The sequence below is a fragment of the Ooceraea biroi genome, chromosome 10 (assembly GCF_003672135.1).
Source record: "Ooceraea biroi isolate clonal line C1 chromosome 10, Obir_v5.4, whole genome shotgun sequence".
NCBI classification, from domain to species: Eukaryota; Metazoa; Arthropoda; class Insecta; order Hymenoptera; family Formicidae; genus Ooceraea; species Ooceraea biroi.
The window spans coordinates 1562994-1590152 of record NC_039515.1 but is presented as its reverse complement, the minus strand read 5'-3'; the positions used below and the strand labels follow the sequence as shown (position 1 = coordinate 1590152).

General features: G+C 40.6%; 2 protein-coding genes and 1 long non-coding RNA gene across 9 annotated transcripts; 2 read left to right on the top strand and 1 right to left on the bottom strand.

Annotated features, from left to right (window-relative positions):
• The first annotated feature begins 200 nt into the window (after positions 1-200).
• LOC105274724 (DNA replication complex GINS protein PSF3) lies at positions 201-1350 on the top strand. The gene is made up of 4 exons (XM_011331063.2): positions 201-309; positions 497-641; positions 726-855; positions 938-1350. The coding sequence occupies exons 1-4, from the start codon at positions 201-203 to the stop codon at positions 1163-1165; spliced, it is 612 nt and encodes a 203-aa protein (XP_011329365.1). The 3' UTR covers positions 1166-1350.
• On the bottom strand, positions 1267-26798 carry LOC105274725 (hepatocyte nuclear factor 4-gamma). Of its 7 annotated transcripts, none has more exons than XM_011331064.3 (8): positions 26643-26798; positions 22723-22862; positions 9290-9500; positions 9089-9183; positions 8302-8438; positions 7840-8110; positions 5175-5333; positions 1267-4471 (listed from the first exon to the last, which is right to left on the bottom strand). In XM_011331064.3, the coding sequence occupies exons 2-8, from the start codon at positions 22814-22816 to the stop codon at positions 3966-3968; spliced, it is 1473 nt and encodes a 490-aa protein (XP_011329366.1). In that variant the 5' UTR covers positions 22817-22862; positions 26643-26798; the 3' UTR covers positions 1267-3965. The 7 variants fall into 7 exon arrangements, with proteins under 7 accessions (XP_011329366.1, XP_011329369.1, XP_011329367.1 ...); XM_011331067.3 differs by having other exon boundaries at positions 5175-5315; XM_011331065.3 differs by having other exon boundaries at positions 25575-26796.
• On the top strand, positions 4478-20186 carry LOC105274727. Its single transcript, XR_893121.2, has 2 exons — positions 4478-4613; positions 18574-20186. It is a non-coding gene; the product is annotated as an uncharacterized LOC105274727 (long non-coding RNA).
• Positions 26799-27159: the final 361 nt, after the last annotated feature.

The following is a 27159-nucleotide window of genomic DNA, read 5'->3' as shown; positions in this document are numbered from 1 at the left end:
CTTCCTAACCTTCCTTCACGAAACCGACTCGAGCCGGAAGGACAGTTACATGTGTCACCTGTGTCAGTGCACTAACTGCACTAGTACTTAGTAGTGCAGCACTATGGCAGAGCGGTTTGATGTAGTACGCATGCGAGCATAATCAAATGTTGCCACAAACGAATAATTTCTACGAGCATTAAACGGAAAAGGAAATAAAAATGACAACGTTGTCCTGCAGTTATTTGCCAGATTATTTTTCTCTCACGGACATTTTGTGTACGGAAGAAAGACTATCGTGCAAAGTAGAGGTTACGCTACCTCGTTTGGGTAAGTCCGCGCGTCTTTGATTTTATCGTGAAAACGATCAACGATAACATTAGAATAATTTTTTAATTTTAAATACTTCAGCATGGTAATATGTAAAATGGTGTACTTGACTGTTTTGAGATTTGTCTTTCGTATAGAAAAATAAAAATCGGGATCTCGCTCTGTTACGCTTGTTTTTGTTTTTCAGGTTTCCTGGATCTTTCTTCCGAGTCTGAGGACCTGAAATCGGGTACAAAGTTGGAGCTTCCGTTATGGCTAGCGCAACCATTAAACCTGGCAAAAGAATCGATAGTCAGCATAGATATACCCAAAACGTACAAAGAAGGCTACAGGTATAATGTGTAACACGTATCATTTAACATGGAAAACATAGTGACAATTCCTCCAATTGCACGTTCCTCTCATTTCTGTTACAGAGAAATTTTATTGGCAGATGCTTGCACCGTCATGTTAAATAAGTGGAATCCATATTATTACGAAGTAGGAATGTATTTAAAAAAGTTTAATAATCGTGATTGTGAAATGATAATTGACAGTTTGTTGCTGGTAAGTAGCATGGCTCAGCAAGCTCACATTCACCTTGATTGTTTGATTAGCATCAAGTAATTGTATTTCCTGTATCTCCTAGACCTTTAGATCACGATTCAGACTAGTCATGGACTGGGCACAGAATCCTGTTTCCGATCCTACGCTCAATAATTTACTGCCAAGATTGGAGAGAGATCTATTTCTAGAAGGTAGAAAAGCCAAGGTGCTGTTGAACAAATGGTTGAAGAAAGGTTCGAACGTCATCGAGACCTCACAAAGCGCAGTGAATCTGAGAAAACGTAAGCGGACGGATTATGAACTCGATTGAAATGTGCCTTTATAGGATTTACGTGCAGGTAACAGAACGCAAGTGTTTATTACACCGTTGACTATCGTATTCCGAGTTGTACAGAATAAAATTCCACATTATTGAAATATTCCTTTATTCAAAGATACAAGTACATCTGTACGAGAGTTCTACTTATTAAATAACGAATAAAAATTTTATTTACACACCTTGCATGGAATCAATCACATTTATATAGTCAACAACATATGGAAGAAACAATAAAACAAAAAGTAATGGTAATGTCTATCTCACAACCCATGACTAAAAGCTGATAAAATATTTCAAAATATACAAACAAAGAGCGAAACATTATGTTATACTTTACAATAGAATATTTATCTTATGTTTCGATGTAACGATAACTTTCTTCCATACTATCGTACTATCTTACTATCTACGTGTACCTTATAAAGATACATTAATGCTTCCTAAGCGTTTCTTCGTACAAAAATAGAAAATATATTTGCCGGATCTATTGCGGTAACATAAAATCTATGACTTACTGGATTAAAACGTACGTCTTTTTTATACAGCGGTATACGTCATTAAACTTTTGCCTGTGTTGATGTAACGTGACAGTGTGCGCGTGCGTGTCATGAGAGATCATCCATGAGGAAGCATTCAGAATTTAATAATTGTATAAATATGTGACACGTATTTATATACAATTATTAAAAGAGAGAAAAAGAGGGAAAGAGAGGGCAGGGAGAGAGAGAGAGAGAGACAAAGATAGCAAACTAAACCAAAGTCGAGTTTCGATCAACGTGTAAAATCTTGTCAGACGCATCAGCTATTTGAATAAACGTGGAATGGAAACTGTTTGCCATTTTCTCTCGAGTCGTCGCAGCACAGAGCACATTCTCCCATATCACGATTTATATTCTTGTTATCATGATTTGTGTCGTCATTATTGCTATCGTTATTACCACTTTCTATCCGGCCATACTATATTATTCATGTAGGTAATTTGCTAAAACTACTAAACACCACCTTTAGATACTAAATCATTTTGATCAAGCATAATCGCCATACCGGCTCACTGACTGTTCGATATTCGTGTGTGCAAAATCGTCAGGGCGCGTGCATTCCTTATCACTAGACTACTAATTAACAGTAAATTGCATTGCAGTGGCCCACTCTTTTACTTTGCGGGAGATTTGCGCTCCGCGCAATATTTTAATCCGTAATTATATCTCAAATAAAGCTTTGTGTAATGAGAATATATGATTTTCTGTATTTCTATTCTTTCCAATAATGTGAATATTTTTCAAATTTCATCAGAGGAGGTTCACGGCAGAACCCATGGCACCATTTACGTGAAACAGAAATAATCGCTCCATATATAATTATGGATTAAAATTCTCTTTTTATATATAGCATATATGTATGTATAATGTGTTTGGTGTGTGTGTGCGCGCGTGTGTGTGTGTACACACACACGCACGCATACAACATCGCTTCATTTACATCTGGAATGTCATACAAGTCACATGATTGCATCATACACCATTTACACAATCGCAAACGCAAATAATGACATTATTTATTCGATTCACGGACTGAGCAAAAAGGTAAAAAAATATTTCTCGTTTAAATGGACATTTGACGGACGCGTGATTATCTGCGTTTGCTTTAATCGTACTTGCGAACGTACGTTCTTTCTATATTTACAAATGATGGGGCCAAACTTTGTTCTTCCCACTACTTTTCTAAAGCAATTCCTAAATTAATTGCGCTAATTGTTATTGTCAACCGCACGCGAGCCTTGTTTGATCTGTGATCGAATAGCCCGCATTTCGGAGGTAGTACACCCGAATACTGCATCAGCAGCAGTAGTAGGTGCTCGCAAAAGTTCCTAAAAGATCACAAACGAATGGATTCCCTCAAAAGATGAGTCATTTTATCGGCGCGGGATCAAAACTATTGCACAAAGTGCAAAAGGTTATCGGTAGCAACGGCCATTACTTTGACTAAAATATGACATGTTATCTCATTGTTATTAATAAATAAAAATAGCTTTTATCGCACACATACGAACTTTTGCAAGCACCTAATAATAGTAATACATAACAGTGACAAGATACGATCTTATCGCTTATCACGTTTATCTTGGTCGGCGACTGATCGATCGTTATTATTTGTACAGGTGTCGGTTTTAATTATTACGAACCGTGACTACGGTACGGTAACTTGTGACGTGTATAGATTTGGCATTTCGATATCTATACTTGCGTATTTATCCCATCTATACTGCCGACGTGTCGCGATATCTTTTCGTGCGCAATCTCTTCCTCTATCGTTACGTATATACATGTTGATCTTCTCCTTGATCAACGTTGACCATCATCACATTTGATTCGATGCTACGACTAACGTTGTGTAGTATAAGGCTTTATTACTTGAGCAATTGTTTGAGCAGAACGTCCACCATAATTTACGTATAATACATCGTGGAAACTCCCTCGTGAGGATTCCCCGTCTCTCGGCGTCTACCAAGGGCTACACGCTCGTTGTTCTGAAATTTTTGTTCTCGTATTCGTCCTCCCTATTCTCTTCCCGAATCAATATCGCGAAGAATTATGTTGAACAATTGCACGTTATCCGCGAAAACTGACTGAACCAATCGGCGCGGTGCCGTCTCGTACTTGTACAATATATATATATATATATATATATTGCCAAAGGCACTCGGAATTGCCCCGTCCAGTTACATCATTGCGATCGCACTGTTCAGTAAGCAAGCTCTGCCGCTGCTAGTCGATGGCAAGCTTGGTTCTAGTCAGAAGGTGGACTCGGGTTCAAGACTTGGTTCCTGCTTGAAGAATCTGAAGCTGGCATCTTCCTGGGTGACGATCGGCGTCAAGTCCCTGAGAATCATGATGGGGGAGCTCCCGGCGGCCAACATCTGATCGGTCTGTGGACTGAGATTGCCCGTGTTGGCTGGTGTCAGCGGACTGTTGGGGCTTTCATTGCTGCTCACGTAACTGCCTGGTGCGGTGTTTGAAATCGATATCGATGTTGCGGTGCCGTTCAACTCCGACGTGGCGCCACCCAGCAGCATCTCTTGGAGCAGACTGTCGATGTGCGCCACCCCGAACAATCTCACAAACTGGATCTGCTCGATCATCTGCCACGAGATAGACTGCAGAGCTGGCAACGTCAGCAGGATTTCACCGAAACGTCCTCGGCTGTCGTATTGACGATCGCTGATATAATCCTCGAGGTTTATCTGGATTTGGTAGCGCAGGTGCTTGATTCTCGCCGGTTCGCTTAAGCCTTTCGCGTCTACAATAAAGATAAGACAAGAGTAACTACGAGGAATACGTAGCGATGAAGTAATCAGACCTACACTGACGTACACAATCGCAGCACCGACCACGCGGGCACGATTCATTACGCTGTTTGCGTACGGATGTACGACGAAAATGTAAGTCACTTGTTAATTGTAAATTAATCGATCGACGCAACAAGACGAACAGTGGGCGATGCGATTGCATGAGGAACAAGAGAAATTTTGTCCGGTTAACGAATCTATCGTTCAGCACGCGTTATATCGGATCACGATACGCTATCGATACTCTATCAACTGCGTTTTTCAATGCAACTTTTTCCTCGATATATCTCTATAAATTGATACATCTCTATAAATAAGCGATCATTTGCGTGGGGTTCATGAAAGCTTGGCCAGTCTCCGTCGGACGGAGTGATTGCCTCAACGAGATCGAATTGAACGAAGCGAGAGCGCAGAGATTATCGCGAGCGTATTCTAATTGTATTCCAACTGTATTAGTTGGAATATAGAAATGTACGAATCCGCGTACTACGCCTGCGTATAGTCGTGCGTTCGTAAGGGAAACGTTTTCGTTCCAATTCTGCCATAATTCGAATAATTTCACGCCGCGATCGTTATGAACGATCGTCAGACACGCGGACGCATTCGTAAACAGTTTCTTCGTTTCTTACGTTGTAACTCACAAGATTCACTTACTCGGATCAAAGAACACGATAGCTTTCAGACAAGCGAATTCCGTGTCGTCGATTTGAACGTCGCTCAGCGGTTTCACCAACTCGTCCATCACCCTAGTGCCCACCTTGCTCATGTCCAGGTCTTGCTGATTGCTACCTCCATCTGTGGACAATGATATTACTGATAAACGCGATTATGCTATTTGTTCTTTCTGTCGGTGGAAACTGAGTCCGGTGAGAGAGATGTATCTCGCAGACATGGTAAATCGCAACACATTTATTTGGTTCAGCCATGCATTTAAAATAGCACACAATACATAGATTCCGGACTCAGTTGGCTACCCGTTAGCCCTATCACGTCGTGCGCCGGCAAACGAAACGTTCAACTCAACGATTCAGGTAATCAATTGCTCGATAAATCGTGCTGGCATGTTCATTGTTGCGAAATAAACGAGACAATTACATCTTTCGCATTTCTCTCTCTCTCTCTCTCTTTCCCTTGAATGCGCCCGTTGTATTTCACGAGGTATTCTCTAGATACAAAACGTATCTTCGCAATGGTACACACTCGCGCACCTTTTTCTCTGTCTTGATAATCTGTTAGGCTGACAAGTTTTGAGCTGAACGATTCGCTTTACGTACCATCCTCATAAATCATATTCCCAATATTCCATTTCTATTTTAAATAAAATCGATCACAAACAAGAGAACAAGTATTACGAAAGTATTTCGCGTACGTAAATTGCAATTACTCCGTGACAGAATGATGAGACAGCGTTTCTTTCGCATAGTATATTGGCATGCAGTATGTGTGCAGCAAATATTTCAAATAGGAAAGCAAAAAGAAATGTCGCATCGGGGTATTCTGTCGCGAAACATTGCTTCAATTGACCAAATTAAAAATTAGAATACACAAATATCGCGTTCACATTATCATATACCACCCACACATTGTATCATTGTGGCACCGTTGTTCATTTGGACGATTTTACGGTTTACAATTGAACGTCACGATTTTTCGAGTATAGAGCGAAACTTGGATGCATGGAACCAGAATTAGATACAATTAAATAAATGTCAAACTTGCTCTCGAAGGTTGAAACTGGTTGAAACGTTCAAATGTCAACCGTAATGTAGTCGGAATCTCATGAATTAACATCAATAATAAATAATCGCAATTTGAGAAAAGATAAAAACCCAAAGGAAATTTTAACTCACCAGACAAATCCGACATACGAGGTAAGACCTGCGTGTGTTTGCCGATAAAATATTAAATATTAAACTAAAATTTCAAACATTACAAGACACACAGTACATACTGGTAATACACATTCGCGTCTTCATGGGATATTGACGAGACATTGACAGGTGTATATTCAAGGATGACTGGACGATCGAACGACTGAAAATCTATCGACAGATTTAAGAATCCTCGTAAAGACTTTGCTTTTTTTTCTCTCTTACGGTAAATATCCGGTAAAATTGCTTTACGGGAACCGCAATCGAAAATCGCAAAGAAACGGTGTTTTCGATATAGCTGTTTACAATATTACGGGATGAAACGAGATATACAGAAAGATAAAAAAGACATGAAGCGTTGAGCAAGCGGCCTGTTTAGTGACGAGCGGCAGTGTAGCATCCACAACACACGTGGACGGCGAAATTACGTAAGCAAAAAGATGAAGGCCGTCGTCGAATCGGCTTTTTAGAGGAGACCCGAATCTCGAGAAATGCTGACACGGTGAGTCGCGAGAAAGGACGTGCTAGCGTCATCCCGATATCGATGGCTTTTCTCGACGTCGGCAGTCGAGATATCCTCGTCCGTTCGTTCGAAGATAAGATGCCACTTCGTGCATTCGTGTGTGGTATATCTGAATGCTGTCGATGATGATTTACATACATCTGGACATTTACGCTTGAAAATTTCAATCCTAGACTCGAGTATGTTTACCAGTATATTCATTCAAGAGAACGAAATTCTTCGTGATGATTATTTAAGGCGCAAGGGGCATATTGGAGCAACCACCTTCGTACCTCGTCCGTATCTCGCACTCTACAGTTTAATTAATTAATTTTGCTTGCGATTACTCTATTCCTCTGTATTATATTACTCTATGCATCGCGTGCTATAAGTAATAAACGCAACTTTACTTCAAAACGTTCGCAAAGGCGAGAGTGCTGACGAGAGACGAGAGACATTTGCGTAACACCGCCCGAGGAGAAAACTAGTCAGTTTGCCCAATATTCACCTCCGAGAAAGATCGTTACCAATCAACTCGTAAGCGTATCCACCACACGTAGATTAAATATTTCCCTTCCACACGTAGATTAGATTAGATTAGATTCAGATCGCATAAACAATCGCAAAGTAGCATGCAAATATCGCGAATAAGCATATCTGGAGCAAGTCGGCGCAATGTCAACTCTGCAATACAATTATGAAGCTCGCCGATAACCATTCATGACGCTTATTCAATAACGCGAATCAAAGCAAAGCGTTTGGAAAGAAAAAGACTTGGTAATAAAGCTCAAGAAACGTTTGAAAATTTGGAAACTCGAGACAGTCTTTGGACACGTATCTCGTTATTTGAATCAACATGTTCGACGTCGCTTGCTCCGGTCGCGGTAAAGTTACAAGTCACCAAAACCGTGCCGTCATTCGGTAAACTCGTACAGACTCAACGTACCAGGACAATTCTTCGTTATGATGTAATTGTTGCCGAGCAATAGCACGTCTTTGAGTTGCATGCTGCGCCTCGCCACACCCAACAGCAGATGCTCGCCTGCATGAGCCCTCAGGAGCGCAACTTGATCGTCCAGCGGGAGTTCGACGAACGCCGGGATGTACTTGGCCCAGTCGACCAGGATCAGCAACTGATCCTTCATGCTATCGCACACGTCGTTTATGCTGGCTATCCGCCTCGTGCTGAAATCGATGTCGCCGTTCGGACTGTCTAACTGAAATTTTGGATTACGAATCGTCAACATTCTCGTTCGTAGCAGACGTATTGATAATCAAGTATCGCGCAACCTATATGAATCCTAAATCATTCCTAAAAAATAGAAAAAAAATAGGGAAAACGAGTGAGGATAAGCCAGGTGGGGCATTTAATTTGATTCCAATTCGAGGGCAAAGGTTTTACACTGACCTCCAGTGTCAGTTGAGCTTGTCTGCTGAGTAAATCTGCTTGCAGCAATGAAACTACCGACAGGCCGCTACTGTTGCTTGCCTGTTCCTCGTAGCTGGGTCGCCGGCAGCTTATGCGATCCCTCTCGTTTTGCACGGCTGCAGAAAATGATGAGTAATTTTGTTAAACACTTGATTCTATACTATTCAGGTGGAGACAAGAGCGTGTGTATCCCTTGGCTCCATCCACTATTCCAAAAAGGTAGAGGTAGTAGTTTATTTTCGCGTTTTCGGGTACGCGAGAGATACAAAAATTAGAGAAATTCTCCTAAAACTGCGGTTACGAAAAAAAACTCATCCTCTTTCTTGGAATAGGATAATTTTGAACATTTTGTGAAGGAACAGTAGAACGAGAGAGTAATGATTTAGTTTAATGATTTAGGTGACGGTGAAGAGGTAAGGTTGAAAAGGATGCGAGATGATGAGCTAAGTGGGATGAAGTCTTAAGAAAATTTTGGAAAGAAAAAGAAAAGAAAGATAAATGAAAGCTCTAGGAATGGTTAAAGTATAAATGGTAGCACCACAGAAAGAGGGTTACAGGGAGGGATTCAGGTACGGTATGTGCAGTAGTTAGGCATAAATTATAAGTATGTTTCATGTATATATTAGTTATATAGTCTTATTATTATTTATTTATTTATTTATTTATTGTGTGTGGAACGAAAGATGTGCGATTAAGTCTCTATTGTAAACCAAGTCCCTACTTCTTGGTGTATCTGAAGCTAATAAATGCTATCTATCTAACTCACCCTCTTTCTTCATGCCGGCCTTGAAGCATTTTCGCAATCGACAGTACCTGCACTGATTTCGCTTATCCTTATCGATCACGCAGTTTCGACTAAATCTGTAAAAATGTTTTTTACAGTTTTTTCTTAACCACTTTTCGCGAGCATAATGTGAGCGTTATATATACGTATTATATGTATATAACGATGTGAAGAGGCATATACCGGCAACTATACACGTGATTCTTCCTGACGGATCGTCGAAAAAATCCTTTGCAGCCGTCGCAGGATGCAGCACCGTAATGCTTGCCGGTGGCACGATCGCCGCATATGGCGCAGTGTTGGGACAGGACACCGGTTACTCCCGAGCCAGTAGCGAGACCCAGAATGGAACTACCCGCTGCTCCCGCGCCCATGTTCATCTGCAGATGCTCATCTGTAACGCACCGACAATTCTTTTACTCCTTCGATCTTATTTGCCCGATTTAATTTAATTTAATTGGGGATTATGGGAGAGAAACAATGTATGGATCACACCGAGGTACCCTGTATCGTTGTATCGTTGCGACACGACGACGACATTACGCTGCGTGAAACGCGAGCTCTGAACAATTATGCATTTTAATAATATGGATACCGCAGTCGCGATACTGGGTCAGTAGGGGTTAAGTATGCAAATCGCGTATCGTGGACCTTGAGGAAATGCATAAGACGATAATGTGACACTAGTGATAAAACCGCGCAGTGACTGGCGTATTGCTCGTTCGAGCTATCAACGATATCGATCATCGTTTGATCTATCGGTTTTTAAACTAGAACTTTCTTTCAATTTCTCTTTAAAATTTAAAGTTTAAATGATGGTGTGTGAGGCAAATAAGCAATTCTGAGGTTTCTGAAAATATTGAACGTAAGAAGATGCTACGTTGACACGTAACAGTGTTTCGTAGCGACTTGACTAGGCAGTTATACATCGTGTAAACATGTAGGTTTTCATGATTTAATTGATTTGGCAATTTACACTTTTAATTGAGGCTCTCACATTGAACCTTTGCGGAGAACCGACGAGAGAGAGAAAACGAGACGCGCGAAAGACGCGTAGATCCGCGAGTCCTTGGAATAATTTTAAAGTGCTTCATATGCGTTAAAGTTGATCGATCTATGCACGATACTATTTCGCTTCGTTTCTCTTCATTTCTCTCGTCCAGTCGATCCAATCGGGTTTTAACGATCATCTTTATCCGATGCTTTTATCTCCTACTTTTTGGTCTTATAAGCTGCTTATCGAGATGATGGAACAGGTAAGGAAAAACCCGCGCGACTTGGCATATAATCTCTGCGCGAGCAGGCAGAACGAAGACATTTCTAATGCAAAAAGAAAGACAGGAAAACATTAGCAATTTATATTAGCAGTTTCTATAGTCTGTATTCGTAAAGGTACTAGCTCGAGGACATCGCACAGTCGTAATTCGTCCGCTACTGGAGACCGGCAAAGCGGAACCTACCGCAATGTCAGCCAAATTATCGCACGATAATAGTCCCGCACGCCTGGCCGAGAATCTAATTGCGTCCAGTGATTCGTACTTTAATCGACGGATTATGCCCAGCGGGGGAGGGGAGAGATTCAAGAACCATAGCGAGTCAAGCTTCGGGTCTCCCGTCGCGCAGAAAAACCTGACGCCTATAGCGAATTCCGCGTTATTTCGCGTCAGCAAATTAGAATTTTGATAGAACCGCGATTCGTAGCGCCAATATCCAATTTTGACGGTGTAAAGTCCACATTACAAAATTGCAAATTTTTCAAGCAACCGCTTGAAAAAGTTGCGACTTTTTTTCGAGTGTCCCCTTTTCCCTTTCCTTTCACAATTTTCACGAATCCTCTACTTTGAATCTTTGAAAACCAAGGCTGATCTGATCACGGAATCTCATCTCGTCGTGCGCGATGTTTGCAATGTCGATACAACGTCGTTCACGTCAATTTGCGGAGAGTTGTCCTATCATTTTTCTAAGAACTGCAGCCGAAGGTAATTCTGCGTCGCCAAGCCGACGTTTGCTCAACGTCACTCGAATAATTTTGTACGCGCTGAAAAACGCACCATGTAAAGCACCGGAGAGATTACCGAGCACGCGAAATTAACGCCACTTTTCTTTTTTTTTACAACACATTTTCGCGCGTCGCATACTTGGAGAACGCAAAACTATTTTTCGACAGGTTGTCTCATTACAAAACCGACACTTGTGACTGGTGAGAGAACCCCTTTTTCTCTTCGGTTACGTCGTCGGCAAGAAAATTCCTCCAAAAAGAAATGTGCGAATAAATCACGCGTAGTGCGATTCTCAGAAATTTGCGGTCATTTTCAGGCACGACATCAGGACCTATCCCATAAAGTAATTGGTCGTAATTACGCCGTGATAATTATCCTTAAAAAAACGAAACTATTTTTTTGGATTCCAATCTGCATGTTGCTTTCACTTGCCATTACTTTTACCATTATTTTTCCGAATGCCGCTAACGAGTGGATGGTATACATGCTTGCGTGTACGTTTCTTCGACGAGATAAGACGAGCAATAAACGACAGAGCAAGTGACTGCAAAATCGATTAGTCAACTGAAAAAAGGTTTACAAGAAAACTCGTCACTCATCCGACAATAATACACTTGACCATTGAACGCTTGTCATTTTAATAGATTTAACAGGTTACATGTAAAGTGAGTACATGTAAATTGTTTCGTTCGACATCGGGAAGCAAAACGTCTCTCTCTCTTCTTGGTCAGGTGTCTCTCCGATTGATCTCTAAGCTAATGCAACGACGTGATTGCGACATGCGCGGTAGTCGTTTCGTTTACGTATGCTGTAATGTTACGTAATAATCTCTCTCTCTTTCTTTCTTTCTCTCTCGGCCAAATAAACGAATGGAATGAAACTTGTGTGTGTATGTGTGCGTGTGCGTACAGATTATTGGAGAGGAAGGCAACGCTGGCGCCACTTCCATTTCCTTTATTGCTCTCCCGTATGAGAAAATGTCATATACATGCTTCTTTATATTATGACGCGCACCGTGTACATGTTACATGCTCGTGTGCTGGACTACGAATCAATTTGCAGGTTATTAATTATTTATGCATGCTTAAAACAGCGACGCGATGCTCGAAACCGCTCGCATCGCCGCGAGCCAAAGCTTTTTACTTTTGTGAGCCTTCAACAGCGCGCACGCATAGATCGCGTTTGCCTAGGTTGTTAGCGAGCACGGTATTAGCATAGTCAAATAGTGGGCACACTATTGGCGGGTAATGGAGGACACGTTTCAACACGAGGAAAAGTAAAACATAATTACTCCGGAGCTCATTTTAAAACGTTCCTCAGTCTTCCTATTGACCAGCATTGTCGATCATACGTAATCGTACGTCATGTCTGTTTCCCGTTTGGCGTCTACTAAGATTTCCAGAGTTTGCGCGGTAACATTGATCGATTAATCGTTAATCTTTGTTTGCTCCTCGGTTGGAGCTTATTTTCAAGATCGATCGCCGATTAAACAGCCGAGATATTTTCATTTTTATTTTTATGTCGCAAATACAATATTATGACGCGCAAATACAAATATAGTACGCGTACATCTATATTTTTCCTTATGTGTTACTCGACGATATGCATGATTCCGACAACGAATAATTTGCATTAAATTTGGGGTGAAAAAAGAGTAAACATGAGTAAACAAAGAGATTCTTGCACGATGTGTAGCGTGGCACTTCCGAGACCTTTTGCGCAAATTTATTGGAAATTTGCGAGAATTGATACCAATAATTAATACCGCAATCGTAAATAATTGACCGTAATGATACATAGGTATGTGTGTGCGTGTATGTGTTTCGTTTCGTGATAATACCATTTGCTATCTTTCGTAATCTCTCATTGCGATCAAAAAAATACATTTTACCGGACGTTAATATCTTCAACAGATCGGAAATCCCCGAGATTCGCAACTTTCCAACAAAACTTGCAAGATTGATTTCAACGTAAATTTCATTTCTTGAATCAAGGACAAGCACTCGAAATTTAACGTAACGATTTTTTGAACATGTTTGAAGATAAAGGGCTGTCGAAGCTCAGATACACATGTACGCGCGCAGTGCAACGCCACTCACGATGATAACACGTCGACACGGCAACAACTGGAACGATAAGAGACTCGCCTCTGCCGTATTTCTGTGCGTAGAGATTTTTAATCGTTAAGGCTCTCGTTAGCGCACGCTTATATTATATTTACTCTCAAATTTAATTTTTAATCACAGACCTGACGGTTTAACGCCTCGACGCGTTAGCTACACACGGATATGGAATGTCCCGCGAAAACGCAAGTCACGTTTAGGTCGTGGCACAAATTAGATCGAACGCAAGCGAGTGGTCGTCACGCGCGTCAAGCTTCCTTTGGAACGATCGTGGTCGAGGCTTCTCGTTGACGTTCAACAATTTCACAAGCCTTCCGGCACATCGAGAACGAATATTTTTATCCTATTTTTATCGACAAATCGAATAAACAAACAGCCGAAACCAATAGTTGAAACATGTGTCTAGCACAAATTAAATGGTAGCGTTGAGAGTTTTCAAACGATATCAAACGATAGCAGTCGCGATAGTATCAATTACTTGGCTACACATACATCTTACATACTCGCATCATCGGCGGTCGAGAGAATTTCAACAATTGACTTTTCTGGTCTATCATTTAGCTCGCTTGAAACAATACGAACGATGATACGTTCTTATCATCTTGAGAGAGAAAGAGAGACAGAGAAAAAGAGAGAAAAATAAATTTATTTTTATTTATACAAAATGCTCAAATGCTATCTTGTCGAGATCGTACAACGCATTATAATTTATCACGAGTGCGCATCTTTTCTTTTTCCTGTCTCCTTTTTCCCTTCTCTTTTCTCGCACGAAATTCTCATTACATGAGACGCATTCACTGACTCTGTAATTCTGATGATCTACCTACAAAATTCAAAAATTAAGATTTTTTTCTTTGTCAAAACACGTCGCAATTGATTTTGTGTTTCGCTCTCTTTATTTCAATAAAACACACGCGCCACGTCGCTACATCGGGAAGTTAAAGAAATGAGATATCAGAGAAATTTGAATCAGCTGACGAGTAAAAGAGTAAAGTGCCGAGCAGCATTTCTTCAGAGTGAAAGAGTCAATTGTTGCGTGAAACGCAAAGGATAACACGTGTAAAAAGTATCTAAGTACTAAAATCCAACAAGACGAATAAAATGATAATATGACACGCGCGTGCATAACAAAGAGAATAAAAGCAAGAAAAGCGCACCTGCGAGACCCATCTCGTCGTGAATCGTCTTTTCATCGAATCTCTTTTCAATATTTCGTTGAAGCACTCAAGTCAAGCACTACCGCGTTAGTTGATCAATAGGCAAAATTATTTGTCGAATCTTTTACGTCAACTACTTGTTCGCGATTTAATCGGCACACGCGGGGAGCATTCGAGAGATCGATTCGCCTGCGATAGAATGGTTTCATTTGTCCTCTCTCCTCCTTTAGATTCTTAGCAGTTATTACGAAACGAGATTACGAAAATAACTAGCGCTACGAGCGTTCGTCGACAGATTTCGTACAATGACGGGATGATGATGATGACGGAAACGCGAACGCGGGGCGGTGACGTTAACGACTTTCATCAGACACCACGCCAGGCACGCGGTTCGGTGACGACTGGCAAGCAGCTGGTAAACGTACGCACGTTTTGCCGCGATCCGAGATCCGAGATGGGTGGGAGACAGGCAATGTAGATATATTGCATTCGCGGTACGATATAGTCATCGCGAATATCCGCCTTACGATATTTTTCAAAGAATGAACGCAATTCGAGAGATTACGGCGCTCCATGTAAATGAATCAAATTTTTAATTCCTCGCAAACTCCAATCTAAAGTTTTCGCTAACAATTTTACATGGTCAAGCATCGGACGTTATATTATAGTAGATCTAAGAAACTAGTTCGAGATTGAACGTGCGCAACTTCGAAAAACGAAAAAATGTCGAACAAGTCAGCCAAAAATATAGAATAAATAGGTATTCAGTTGTCGAAAAATTTCAATCGTCAATCGAAAAGAGTCCTTGCGTTACTCGGTGTATTAGATATTAGATTATGCAAAAATTTTAGTCTTTTCTTTCAGCGCCCTGATAGCATTATTTAAACTTGAAATAAATTCTCGTTTTTTTACGAGAGAACAGCATATGTCATGATTTAAACCGATAAACATAACTTTGAAAGACAACAGTGAACGCGACAAACAATGAAAAGCTATACATGCTTTTCGTATTTAGCAAATCATTTTGGATTTGGGCTGGAAAGTTTTTCCGCACGCGATATGTTATAATTACTACTTATTCCAATCGATGCAGTACTTTTCAACTGGCTACTTTCGAAATGTGGCTGAGAAAAACTTTTTTCGCAAAGGAATCCGAAATTTATCCTAGAGAACGGAAAATCGTAAAAAATCCCTTTTTTAGAGAGAGAGAGAGAGAGAGAGAGAGAGAGAGAGAGAGAGAGAGAGAGAGAGAGAGAGAGAGAGAGAGAGAGCAAATATTTTGTTCACCGAATTGTATTGCATATAGTATGGATTTAAAAAGCGGAAACGTGCAAAATATGATTAAAACTATTGCATACGTCAAATATTATTCGTAATCGACATCAGAATTTCAATTTGTGACAATGTGTCTTTCACAGATGTGCTTCGCATCGCTTGCCAGCAACAATTCCCGACATTCTTTCCCATAGGTTTTTCAAATGAAATTGTCGCGTGTACGAGAATGTAAGTCTTTGTACGACTTTAGACTAGTTTCCCATTCGCGGAATAAAACGAGGTAAATCGTGCCAAGTTTGAGTTATTTTTTTCTCCCATCGGCACGGTTACTTGGTTATCTGCGATTGTGACAAAGAATGCTGAGATGGCTTGTACGAGAACGCGGAGAAAGACGCGTAACAAAGCTGCGTTCTGCGTATGGGCACACAGAGAGAGGAAGAGAGAAAGAGCAGAATGAGTCAGTTCCTCGCGATAAATCGCAACGCGACATCGAATGCTCTTATTCCCGCGTGACGGACAATGAGACAGCAAGAGTAAAAATGATTCACGTCTCCGTTTTCCATGCTTGTCCGTTCCAGCTTGCACGGAGCTTGTGGTGGCCGCATGCAACGCGCGCCTACCACCACGTGGCCATACGCTTAGGGCGTATCACCGGTGCATTGGAGACAACGTGGCGGTGTGCATTGTTTGTAACCTATAGTGCGAGCGATTGACAAACCTGCAAATATCGACGTATCGGTCGCGCTATTTTTATAATGTATCTTATGCTCTTTAGGGTAAGTCGAGGTAAGATGCCACACTTAACGAAGTAATGTAAATAAAAAAGACAAATGTCAGTTTACCTAAGTATCTTTTGTACTATCAATTACAGTATTTAATCCTTTTTAACATAGAAAATAACTCGAAACTCCGTATTAACAATGCAACAAAATCAACTTTTTTAAACATCGAAAATATGGCATCTTACCCAGCAGGTGTGGAGAACGCCTGAGGATAAGATGTCACTTAACATTTGGTATATAATTATTGCCAGTTATTGGTATATAATTATTATCAGTCTTCTTAATTAACCTTATATTCAGTGCTTAATACTTATAATGTATATATACATTATAGATAATTAAATAAGACAACTATTCATCAGCATTGCATACAGGACAAACACATCCTCAAAACAATCTTCATGCATCCACTGCGTGCAGTTTGCGCATTGTATCCAGTCGCATCATGGTCCCTTCTTGTCGTAAAACTATGATTCACAAAAAGAACAAAAGTCTTTAATATCTTCCTCACCGCTTAAAGAATCATCAAGAGTAGGAAATGATTCGAAAATTGGAAGAATCGCTTTTGTTTTGTGTTGTATTCGCCTTTTTTTGTTTCTTACTATTTTAATTTTACTTTTCCAAGCTCTTTTTCTCTTTTCAATTTGTTTTTCTTTCTTCTCCATATTTTTTTTTCTCGTTTTCTCGATATGGTCTTTATCAGTCAGAAGTTTAGCATGTTGCTTACGTGCAGATGTTTTAGGCTTCGACAACTATGGTACTGGTCTGATTGAGTCAAAATTGGATGTAGACGGCTAATTTGTTAAGGGGAAATTGGAGTCGTCTGTATTATCGACGGAATTGAGGAATGTGTTTATAAAGGAAGTGTAAATAAAAAAATTTCTGTGCGCTGCAATTTTGTGAATATATTTTTGTATAACATTGTGTCCAAGAGTAAAACAGAGCACAAGATTAGTTCCTGGATATCGTGCAAAAAGATTTCTTTGTGCAAAAGGATTATTCATTCTGCGCAATCAATGAAAAGATCTATTTAAAAAATCATTCACTCCGTCGCGTCGGTAATACAGACGATTCCAGGATCCTCTTAATGCGATTTCGATGATATCTGCTAGGATAAATTATCAATTTGTAATCGTTAGATGATACAATACGCAATACGTTGTATTAATCTCTGAGTCAAGAAAGAAAAAAATATATTTCGAAAAAGATATCTTTTCATCGAATCGAATCTTATAGCCCATCTTATCGAAACACTTGTTAAAACTCTTATTCGTCGTAAACACGACGAATGAAATGAAAGTGCAATGGCTCCTATGCCAAAACAATTGTATTTTTTGCAAGCATCGGATAATCTCTAAAAATTCATCATCAGTCAAGAATATATTTTACTTTTTTTTGTTTATGCCTATAAATATATGCACACAGCAAAAACATTGGTATATAATGCAACATATTTTATATTTCAAAAGATCCGCTGACATTTTTCTATTAATTTAACATAAAATTAATCAAAAAATTACAATGGTTGGAAGCAAATTTTATGTAGAATAAACATTTATACTGTTAAATTTTAAGGAAAATTAAAGAAAATGTTACTTGTATGGCACAATGTGTCGTACTGTTTGTTAAATTTACGCACGAATATGTTGCGTTTTTTTATAGATATATAATACAAAATGGTTTTTGCTATGTACACTATGCATTTTTATGTTTTAATACAGATCCTTTTTATGTATATAAAGCGAAACATCTCCGTATTCTCCATCCGATGTCGTGGTGCAGAAATAATGACATAAGATTATCAAAGTAGTGCTAAAATCGTTAGAAGACTTATTTGGACAAATATTCTCTGTTTGAGATCATAGAGATTTTGTTATTTTTGTCATTTGGGTATTCTTACATACGACCATCGGGATCACGTAACGCATTCAATTCATGTATTCGATCGATGCGCGTCGAGATAATTATATTTTAATAACAAAAAAACGTAGAATAATAATAATAACAATGATGACGTATAATAATAATAATTAACAGATCAAAGACTCACTGAGCTCTTCAAGCAAATTGTCCTCGAAACGCATCGCAAACTTTTCCTTAATCTCACTGTAGCAACTGCTCTGCTTCCAGAATCGCACCTCGAATAATGGTCAGGATAGAATGATTGGTACACTCCCGTCACACTCGGAACTTTTCACAAGTTGCTCACAAGTTGTCCAGTGCATTGGGAAAAACTGTGCATGAATCACCACGGGAGATCTGCTCTGATGAACGTACTAAAGCCGAATGCTGGACAGGATAGTTTTCGTTTCGAGACTGGGGTAGCTCGCACAGTGGGGAAAACGACGAAGGAGGGGATGACGAGGGGTGGGAAGACTCACAACTGATAATCTAATCTCTCGTTGTGCCTCGTTATGCATTACATATTTCTATACACGTGTTGCACTCGCGTCTCTGTTACGTGTATCCTGGAACAAGGGTAGAATGGGAGAGTTGGAGCCATCCGCTGTCCAGAGCTGCCAATTAATGCACGATCAATCACGGACGACGACGAGATTACAGCCGGTTACTCAGACTTTTGCAACATTAATGTTTACAAGTTTGACAAATGTTAAGATTAAGGCCGATCTCACTATATATATTTGTTTATTTTATTTAAACTTTTAATACTGTTAATATTAATTTTGCCTTTGTAATAAATAACAAGCGAGGGCTAGAACTTTTTGCAAGTTAATCAGAGTCGAAAACATATGTCTAAGATTAAAAGCGAGATGCGTTTCCAATTAAACGCGAAAAACAACATGTGAAATAATCGCATAGTTAAATATAACATTGCATAAATATGTGTGCAAGCATCGATTATATATTCTCAGAAGTTCCGACATAGGCCAACAGGTCTCTTGAACTCTCTGATGGTAATAGCGTTTTTTGCGACCGCGAGTATATTAATCACCTGCAATAACGTGCCATCGGCAAATATTTTCAAGGTTATATTAGGTATATGCAAAGGTTTCAGTCATTTTTTTGCATTCGTTTTATTATAGATGCATAATATATGCAATACAATTCAGTCATCAAAATATTTGTCTTCGTTTCTTACGATTTTCTGCCATTTCTCTTTAAATTTCCGCTTGCTCGCCGCGATCATTGTTATTTCTCAAAAAATTATATTTATTGTTAAATCATGACATGTGGCATTTTACAAACTTTAATGTCAACTCTTGAGAAACGTAAAAAAGCGAGAATTTCTTTCAAGTTTAAATAATATTATAATACCAGAGCGTTGAGAAAAAGAAAGACTAAAACTTTGCATATACCTAACATATGTAGAAAGCATCAAGATATATTATATTTCCATAAATGTTATTCCGTTTTATTTCCTTTCGAATTGCATCGCATTGCGTATTTCTCAAGTGTAATGACACAAACAACGTCTCGTAAAAATGTCTCGTTCGAATAAGGAGCGCACACGTGTCTACAGATTGCTAGAGCGTGCTATGATTCGTACGGAAATTGCTCATCGATCACAATTATGCAACTAAAAACGCGAGCTGAGTGCTATACGCGAAAAACAAAATGAATAGGTCGGGACTTTTCAATGGGAAAATTTGTAGCATTCTCATCATATTTTCGCGTCGGAAAACATTTATAGCAGACACGTACACGCAACGATTGGTATACTTAATACCGCGAATATTGCGCGCTTTTTATGGAATTTAGTCAATAAATCATCACCAAGATGTAAGTGACATGTAAAGAAAATGCGGATAAACCTGTAGATGATTGCTCATGCCTCTCCTCTCTTCGTCGCCTCTTCTCATTTTACAATATTCTTTTACAATATTACAAACGACATGCACGAGTAACGCGATAAGGAGCCTTCGGCTTCTCAATGTATATTTGCATTCGAGAGAACTATTTGTCATCTAGCGATAATGTTGTCCACTAATCAGCGATAGCTAGCTCGTGTTTATCGGTTGCGGGGCTTATCTCCAAGAAATCGAAAAAAAAAGGAAAAAGAAAATAAGAAGCTGTTTTAAGAACAACAGCGAACGAGAAACGATAACTTTTCTCTATAATACAATTAATATCTTTTATCGTCTAAGCTTCACTTATCTGTATCTCGTTAGGTAATTAACGTGTACGAGTAATATGTGTACAATCATGTAACTTTGCTTGCGGGCAGATTTTTATCAACGCAACTTTCCTGTATCTCGCGGATACTTTGTCATCGTGTGATATCCTTGCCATCTTGATGATACCGAAAAATGGACGATAAATTCAGAAAGAAAAAGAGAAGAACTTTGCGCAAGTATGACTGTTATTTTACATTACGTTCCGTAAAAATACGCACGCGCGATCGACGCCTTAAAAGTGATGAAACTCGGGAGGAAGAGTATAAATAAAAAGTATAAATAAAAAGTATAAATAAAAGTATAAATTTATGATTCGTTAGGGAATGACGGATATGAAATGTGCGGAGCAAAGATAACTTGAAAGTCGCGCATTATGTAAAACGAATCAACTAAAATTTTGGATTAAAAAAAAAGGAACTTTGCATTTGACGCATCGTTATTAGAAATATCGACGGGATTGCACGATCTCCGACGACTGGTCGGATGTCAAGCTCTTTCCTCCTTTTTGCGGGTTATCAGCTGACCCCTTTGCGACGGTTTGCTCATAACGTTATTACAGCCGGCGATACAATATGCCGAGAATGCAACCTTCGATTCGGCATGCAATGAAACCGTGCCACAATTTCGTAATTACGCGAATTTCGGTCCACGATCCTGTCATCGTCAAAGGAGCATCTACCAACCACGAGCGACACATGTGCGATTAAAAGAAACATAGAAAAAGTGTGCATTCACGAAACAACGAACGTTTCCCTATTTGGCCGTTATCTCACGTAAACACGCTTCTTCGTCGTCGCGAATCGTGGAAATAACCGCGTGGATGCCACGTGCTCCGTTGCATCGATGAATTCAATGAAACGAGAGCGTATCTCTCGTCTTTCCGGAAGTTTTCGCATTCCTTTTTTATTGTATCAAACGAGTATACAAAGCGAGTTTGTTACTCGAGTTTATTGTTCGAAAGTTTTAAAGCTTTAAAGGAAGAAAGAAGAAGGAACTCGAGGAGGAATTGAAACGAAAGGTACACATGAGCCACGCGTTGCATGATCGCAAATCGCTCGTTAGAGTTACCGCGACTTGCGAGAAATCTTACGCGCCGGAGAAATATCTCCGGTGTATATTAATCGTAACAACATGCGCAAAAACTTGCTGGACAAACGAGTGCGCTCGCACACATGAATTCGTATTCCTGGAAGTGTTATGAGGTATCTCGAGTATTATGAAAATAATACTTAAGAGCGACCATTTCGCGAACAACAAATACTTGTTTTAGTTTACATCACTCGTGTCTATCTCTCGACTCGAGCGATTATTCATATTATTATTTCACCTTCATGTCGCAACCGTCATCTGCAACGTCAAGAACGTCAAGATTGCTCGAGACTCTTACCGATCTCACGATCGACTTGCGGGAATCGCGCCTGACATTTTTCAGAACGACGCCCGCGCCGTCTCGATTTTCGTCGTCTCGACTCGGTAATCTCCTCAAGGAGAGATTATTGCGATTATTGCGATTTTTTTCAAGCGCCGAGACGATTTACGCGTTGCAGTTGATTTCCACGCCGGCCGCCATTTTGGTAGCACGCAGCCGGGTCCTCGAGGTTATCAGCAGCGGCTGCGGCGCGGCCTTATCACGAGCGTGGCTCGTTCATCCCGCGCGAATTTTTGCGCATAGTTGTCGGATAGAATGTGCGTGTCTGAGGCCGATTGCGTAACGAGCAGCGACGGCGGCGCGTGCTCCAGTCTTTTATACGTACGCCGACTGTATGTCGATACGTCCTTCGCAATGAGCTATTTACGGCCGCCGTAAACGGGCCGGTACACGGAGAATTTGCCAAATTGTTAATTGTAAAACGCGCGGGCGCGTCCACATTTCCGAATCAATTCCGTACACCGTATATACATGTATACGATCAATTTTCTCCGTCTTTTTTGGAAAGTCGGTTTCCCACTTGTAATGCGGGACCAAGTAAAAAAGGGACAGACTTGCTCAGTAATAAAATTCCTGAAAAAGTTTCTCCGTCACATTTCTCAGATGTCACTATAGTTGCCCGGAAATGCGGCGTGCCGTTGAATTAGTTTAAAACCTAGGTAGGTCGTTACGCTCCACGTGCAAATCAACGCAAATTCAAATACAGATACTCACCACTGGAAGTAGGGGAGGAGGGTGCCGGATGTACGCCCCTGACGATCACGCTGTCCTTTACGGTTACCAGTTCCTGGATGTCGTGGCCCTCCATGTCAAGGTCGGGAGCGCCCCCGCCAGCCGCGTTTCTGCAGCATCAACTGCAAGCCGATAAAAATCGGAGTCGGGTGGCAGTGTGCGTGTCGTCGGGCGGAAAGCACCGACGCGCGCGCGAGTCAAGAGAGAGAGAGAGGCTCTCTCTCTCTCGTCGGAGACGAGACGTGCGCTTTGCTTTGCGTCGCTCCCTCGCACCGGGTAGCACACAGCACAGCCGCCGCCGTCGCGGCTATTTCGGAAATATCTCGCATGCACGCGCGTTACGCGAGGCCACGACGACTCCTTCGTGTTATCCGTGTCGCCGCGTTATCAGTCGCCGTTTAATCGTCTCTTTCGGTGAGATTAGGAAACGGCATCACGAGGGGGAGGGATGACAAGTTGCAGCAAATCGAGGCATGATTCAAGTACGTCTCTATCGTTCGCGCGCTTATCAAATTCATTTCACTCCGAGCGAGTAAAAGCCGAAGAAAGCCTCGCAATTGTGATAAGATTTAAATTTCACGAGTATTTCTTGTCGATAGCTCGCTAATATATCGACAGTTTTCCGTGGAAATTATTTCAATGTACGAATAAAGTACGAACAATCTCTCTCCCTCTCGTCACTCCCCAGTAAACACAAAGTAATAGTAATATACATGTTATGTTATAATTTCCCACTCAACAATGTAATTGTTACATAACACATATGTTATGGTGTATTTATATTAATGAGTGGGAAATTATAACATAACATGTATATTACTGTTACTTTGTGTTTACTGGGTCATATATGCCATCTTGCACATGTACATATTTTGCGACGAGTATAAACAGATAGCAGCAGAGGGACGTGAGCCAAACAAGTTAAAATTAAAGCGCTCGAAATAGCCGACTTTATAAATAGGAACCGACTTGCGATACATTCTATGAAAATTTGCAACCTTTCTAATAAATATGTAACATCTAACGGCTCCAACGTCGAATAATTTCAAGTATAAATAATTTCAATCCGTTTAATCTCTTTCGTCGAAAATAGTCAAATTAAAAAAACAAAATAAAATAAAACGACTGGTTTTGTCTCGTTTTCGACCCATAGAGAACATCATTAAAAAACGAGCGGATTGAAAAAAAGTTTGATTTGATTGGCCGATTAGGAGGCAATCACGGCACTTCTGGCTACGCCATGTTATCAGAGACAGCGGTAGTGCTTACAATTAGCGCAAGTGACACCTGCTATGCACACGCTATGTGTCACAGGCGCGTGCACATGCTTGTCATTCCGACGAATCTGCCATAGACCGGAATGGGATAATCCGTAGTTGTTGTTGCGTCTCTCTCCCTCTCTCTTTCCCACGTGCACGGTGCACGTACGCGACACGCGCGGGTGCGCGGCCGATTTCAGCGAGTCACTCGCGCATGCGCGTCACAAGCGTGCTTTTACTTTCGCGGAACAACGCGGCAAAGTCCGCACCGGCGGAAAGCGTTCGCTCAACTGCCCGTGAGAGCGGATGCGCAACGCGACGCGAGATACGACGGTGACACAGCGTGCCACACCACACAACTTTTTTCAGATACATGTCGAATATGTTGGTCAACGAGGGTCGTCGCGCGATATTCCCCTCATAAATCGATGGATGGAAATACCGCTTTTCCGCGCGCGCGGTATTCTCCGATAAATCGCGAGATGCGTTTTCATGAAATTGCCTGTGTTATCAATTCAACGTGAAAAAGGCAGGTAAGCAAAGCGATTCCCAGTGAAAAGGAATTGTGCAAGATGCCGGCAAGATGAGAGGGAGATGACGATGACGAAAAAGCGCAAAATGTCCCATACATTGCTGTTGATCGTCACGGTGTTTCCTCCCTCTGATTGATCGGCCGCCACGTGACATTCGCCACGAAAACAACTTATTTGTCTGCCGATTTAAATAAAGCCGAATCTCCAACGTTTCGATCTTTCAGGCGCTCCAAATTTTATCGAATCCGAAGCATGCCATGTTAGTCCCGCGTTATTAAGAAAGTAATAATATATAATAAACAATTATATAATAATAGAATTATATAATTTCTTTCTTTATTTTAACCTCCTTTCCAATTCCTTTTGTAAGTTATTTGTACTCTTATGTTTCGATTAATTCTAATTCCACAATTAATTCAACTGAACCTTTCTTCATGATGAGGATAATGGACAATTTATACAGCGACTCATTTCAATTTAATATGAATACATTTAAATCATGATGTAAATATACTTATATCATGATTTGAATAACGCAGGATTAACGTGGTGAATGTCACATGGCGGCCGACCAGTCAGAGGGAGGAAACACCGTGACGATCAACAGCAATGTATGGGACATTTTGCACTTTTTCGTCATCGTCATCTCCCTCTCATCTTGCCGGCATCTTACCGTCATCACGATTTCTCTTCACTGGGATTGGATCGACATGAGAAAACTTGATCATCGGGAAGAATATTCCATCTCAATAAACAACGAAATAAGCAACGAAATAATTGTATTACCACTGCGTGTACTACGCAGCGTTGATTGGTCATTCGTCGAAGCAACAGTTGAAAAAGAGTTACAAGGAAAAGTTTAGCTGGAATTTATTAATAAATCTAGTATATCTATTCGTCGCATATTTATGCAACGAAAATGGCGAATCATCATCAAGGTTAATCATAATGATCGACGTTATCGATCGCCGTTATAAATGACTGTTAAATTATATCACAACGTTGCGGAATGAATAGGTTAAACGCGAGTAGCCACGCTCACCTCGTTACGTCACCGTCCTCTTCTCCATATCGCACTCGTCGAAACTACGCGCGCCGCGTCGCGACAATATGGAACGCAACGTTCTTGATTAATAGCCCTGCGCGTGCGGTCAACACGGTTCGCGCCGAGCAAAAACCAAAAGAGGATTGCCTTGAATTAATAAATAATTGTTTATGAATTTTCTCGAATCGTGTTAAAAGGACTCGGTGCGTGCGTCGCGTTCGACGGAACTGCTTACGTCACCGTGCTCATTACGTATGCAAAGTCGCGGTGATTATGATCGCCGCAAGGATCTCAATCAAATAACATGAACGTGCAAAAGTAGTCCAAATCGTTACGTAATTTTCCTACATATTTAAATAACGACGGAGAGGTAGTTGCAGCACTTCGTTGCTCTGCGCGCGACTCGTCGGAGAACGGTCCACGTGATTTCTATGAATTTTCAACGAATTTTAGCGAAAGTCCTGAAATTCGGCAAACGTCCTGCCTCCAACGTTACTCTTACGTAGAATCTTACATTGAAATTGACAGTTTATTATTTCCAAGTATAGATAAAACGATAAGCCGCTATTTTAATCGCCTTGACACCTATAAACCGAATCATGAGAAAGATTAGCATCTCTTTTTTGTCTTCGTCTGAAAGAGGCGAATTTAGCGATTTTAGTTCTGAAGAATGCAAATGAGAAAAGAAGTTTTGCTTCGGCTTGTACCATGTTGTACCGGATATACGAACGGATATACAAAATGTGTATATCATGATGCAACCGGCGCATTTACACGCATGATTTATGCGTTCAATGTACAGATGGCACCTGTTACCGCGTTAACATCTCACGATAACGTTGCGCATATGTCCGCGATATACCGCAAAGGAATCTCGGATTTAATACTTTTCATTGATACTCGTCATACGCACGTGGAAGTCTTCCCTTCCGAGAATCCCTCCTTTTACGTTCGATTGTTTAATAAATATCCGTAATCTCGTAATAAATCTCGAATTATGCGACCGTCGATAAGAGACGGCTCGACAATCGTAATCGTAGTGCAAAGTTGAAGCGTATTACGTACCCGTCATTTGTTCTCCAGGAGAACCTCTTTGATGACAGCTATGTGACACGAAACGAACACATCTCAAACTCGTACCTCTGATCGCTCGGCACTGGTCGATATCACCAATCGGTACGACTGCCACCGCTGCTATATTCGCTGCTAAACGCACAATCATAAAGCAAAACATGAGTAAAGATAACGTATAGCGCGTGCAAAATTCGTCAGAGTTGAGAGATATTAAGAAAGTCACCAGGTAGATGAACGCAGCCATTGGCTGCATTCGGCAGACTCAACTCAACTGAACGCCTAGTGAGTTCTTGCATCTAATTGGTGCATTCCTTTAGGGGGTCTATTACGTATCTCTTCACGGAGTGAAAATGCGAAAAGTGAGCAAATTTACTAGGTGTTGACCAATTAAATTATAAATATTCTAGTAAATTTGCTCATTTTCCACATTTTCACTCCGTGAAGAGATACGTAATAGACCCCTAGATTTAAAAATTATGCCAATTAGATGAGGGATTCAGTGGAAAAT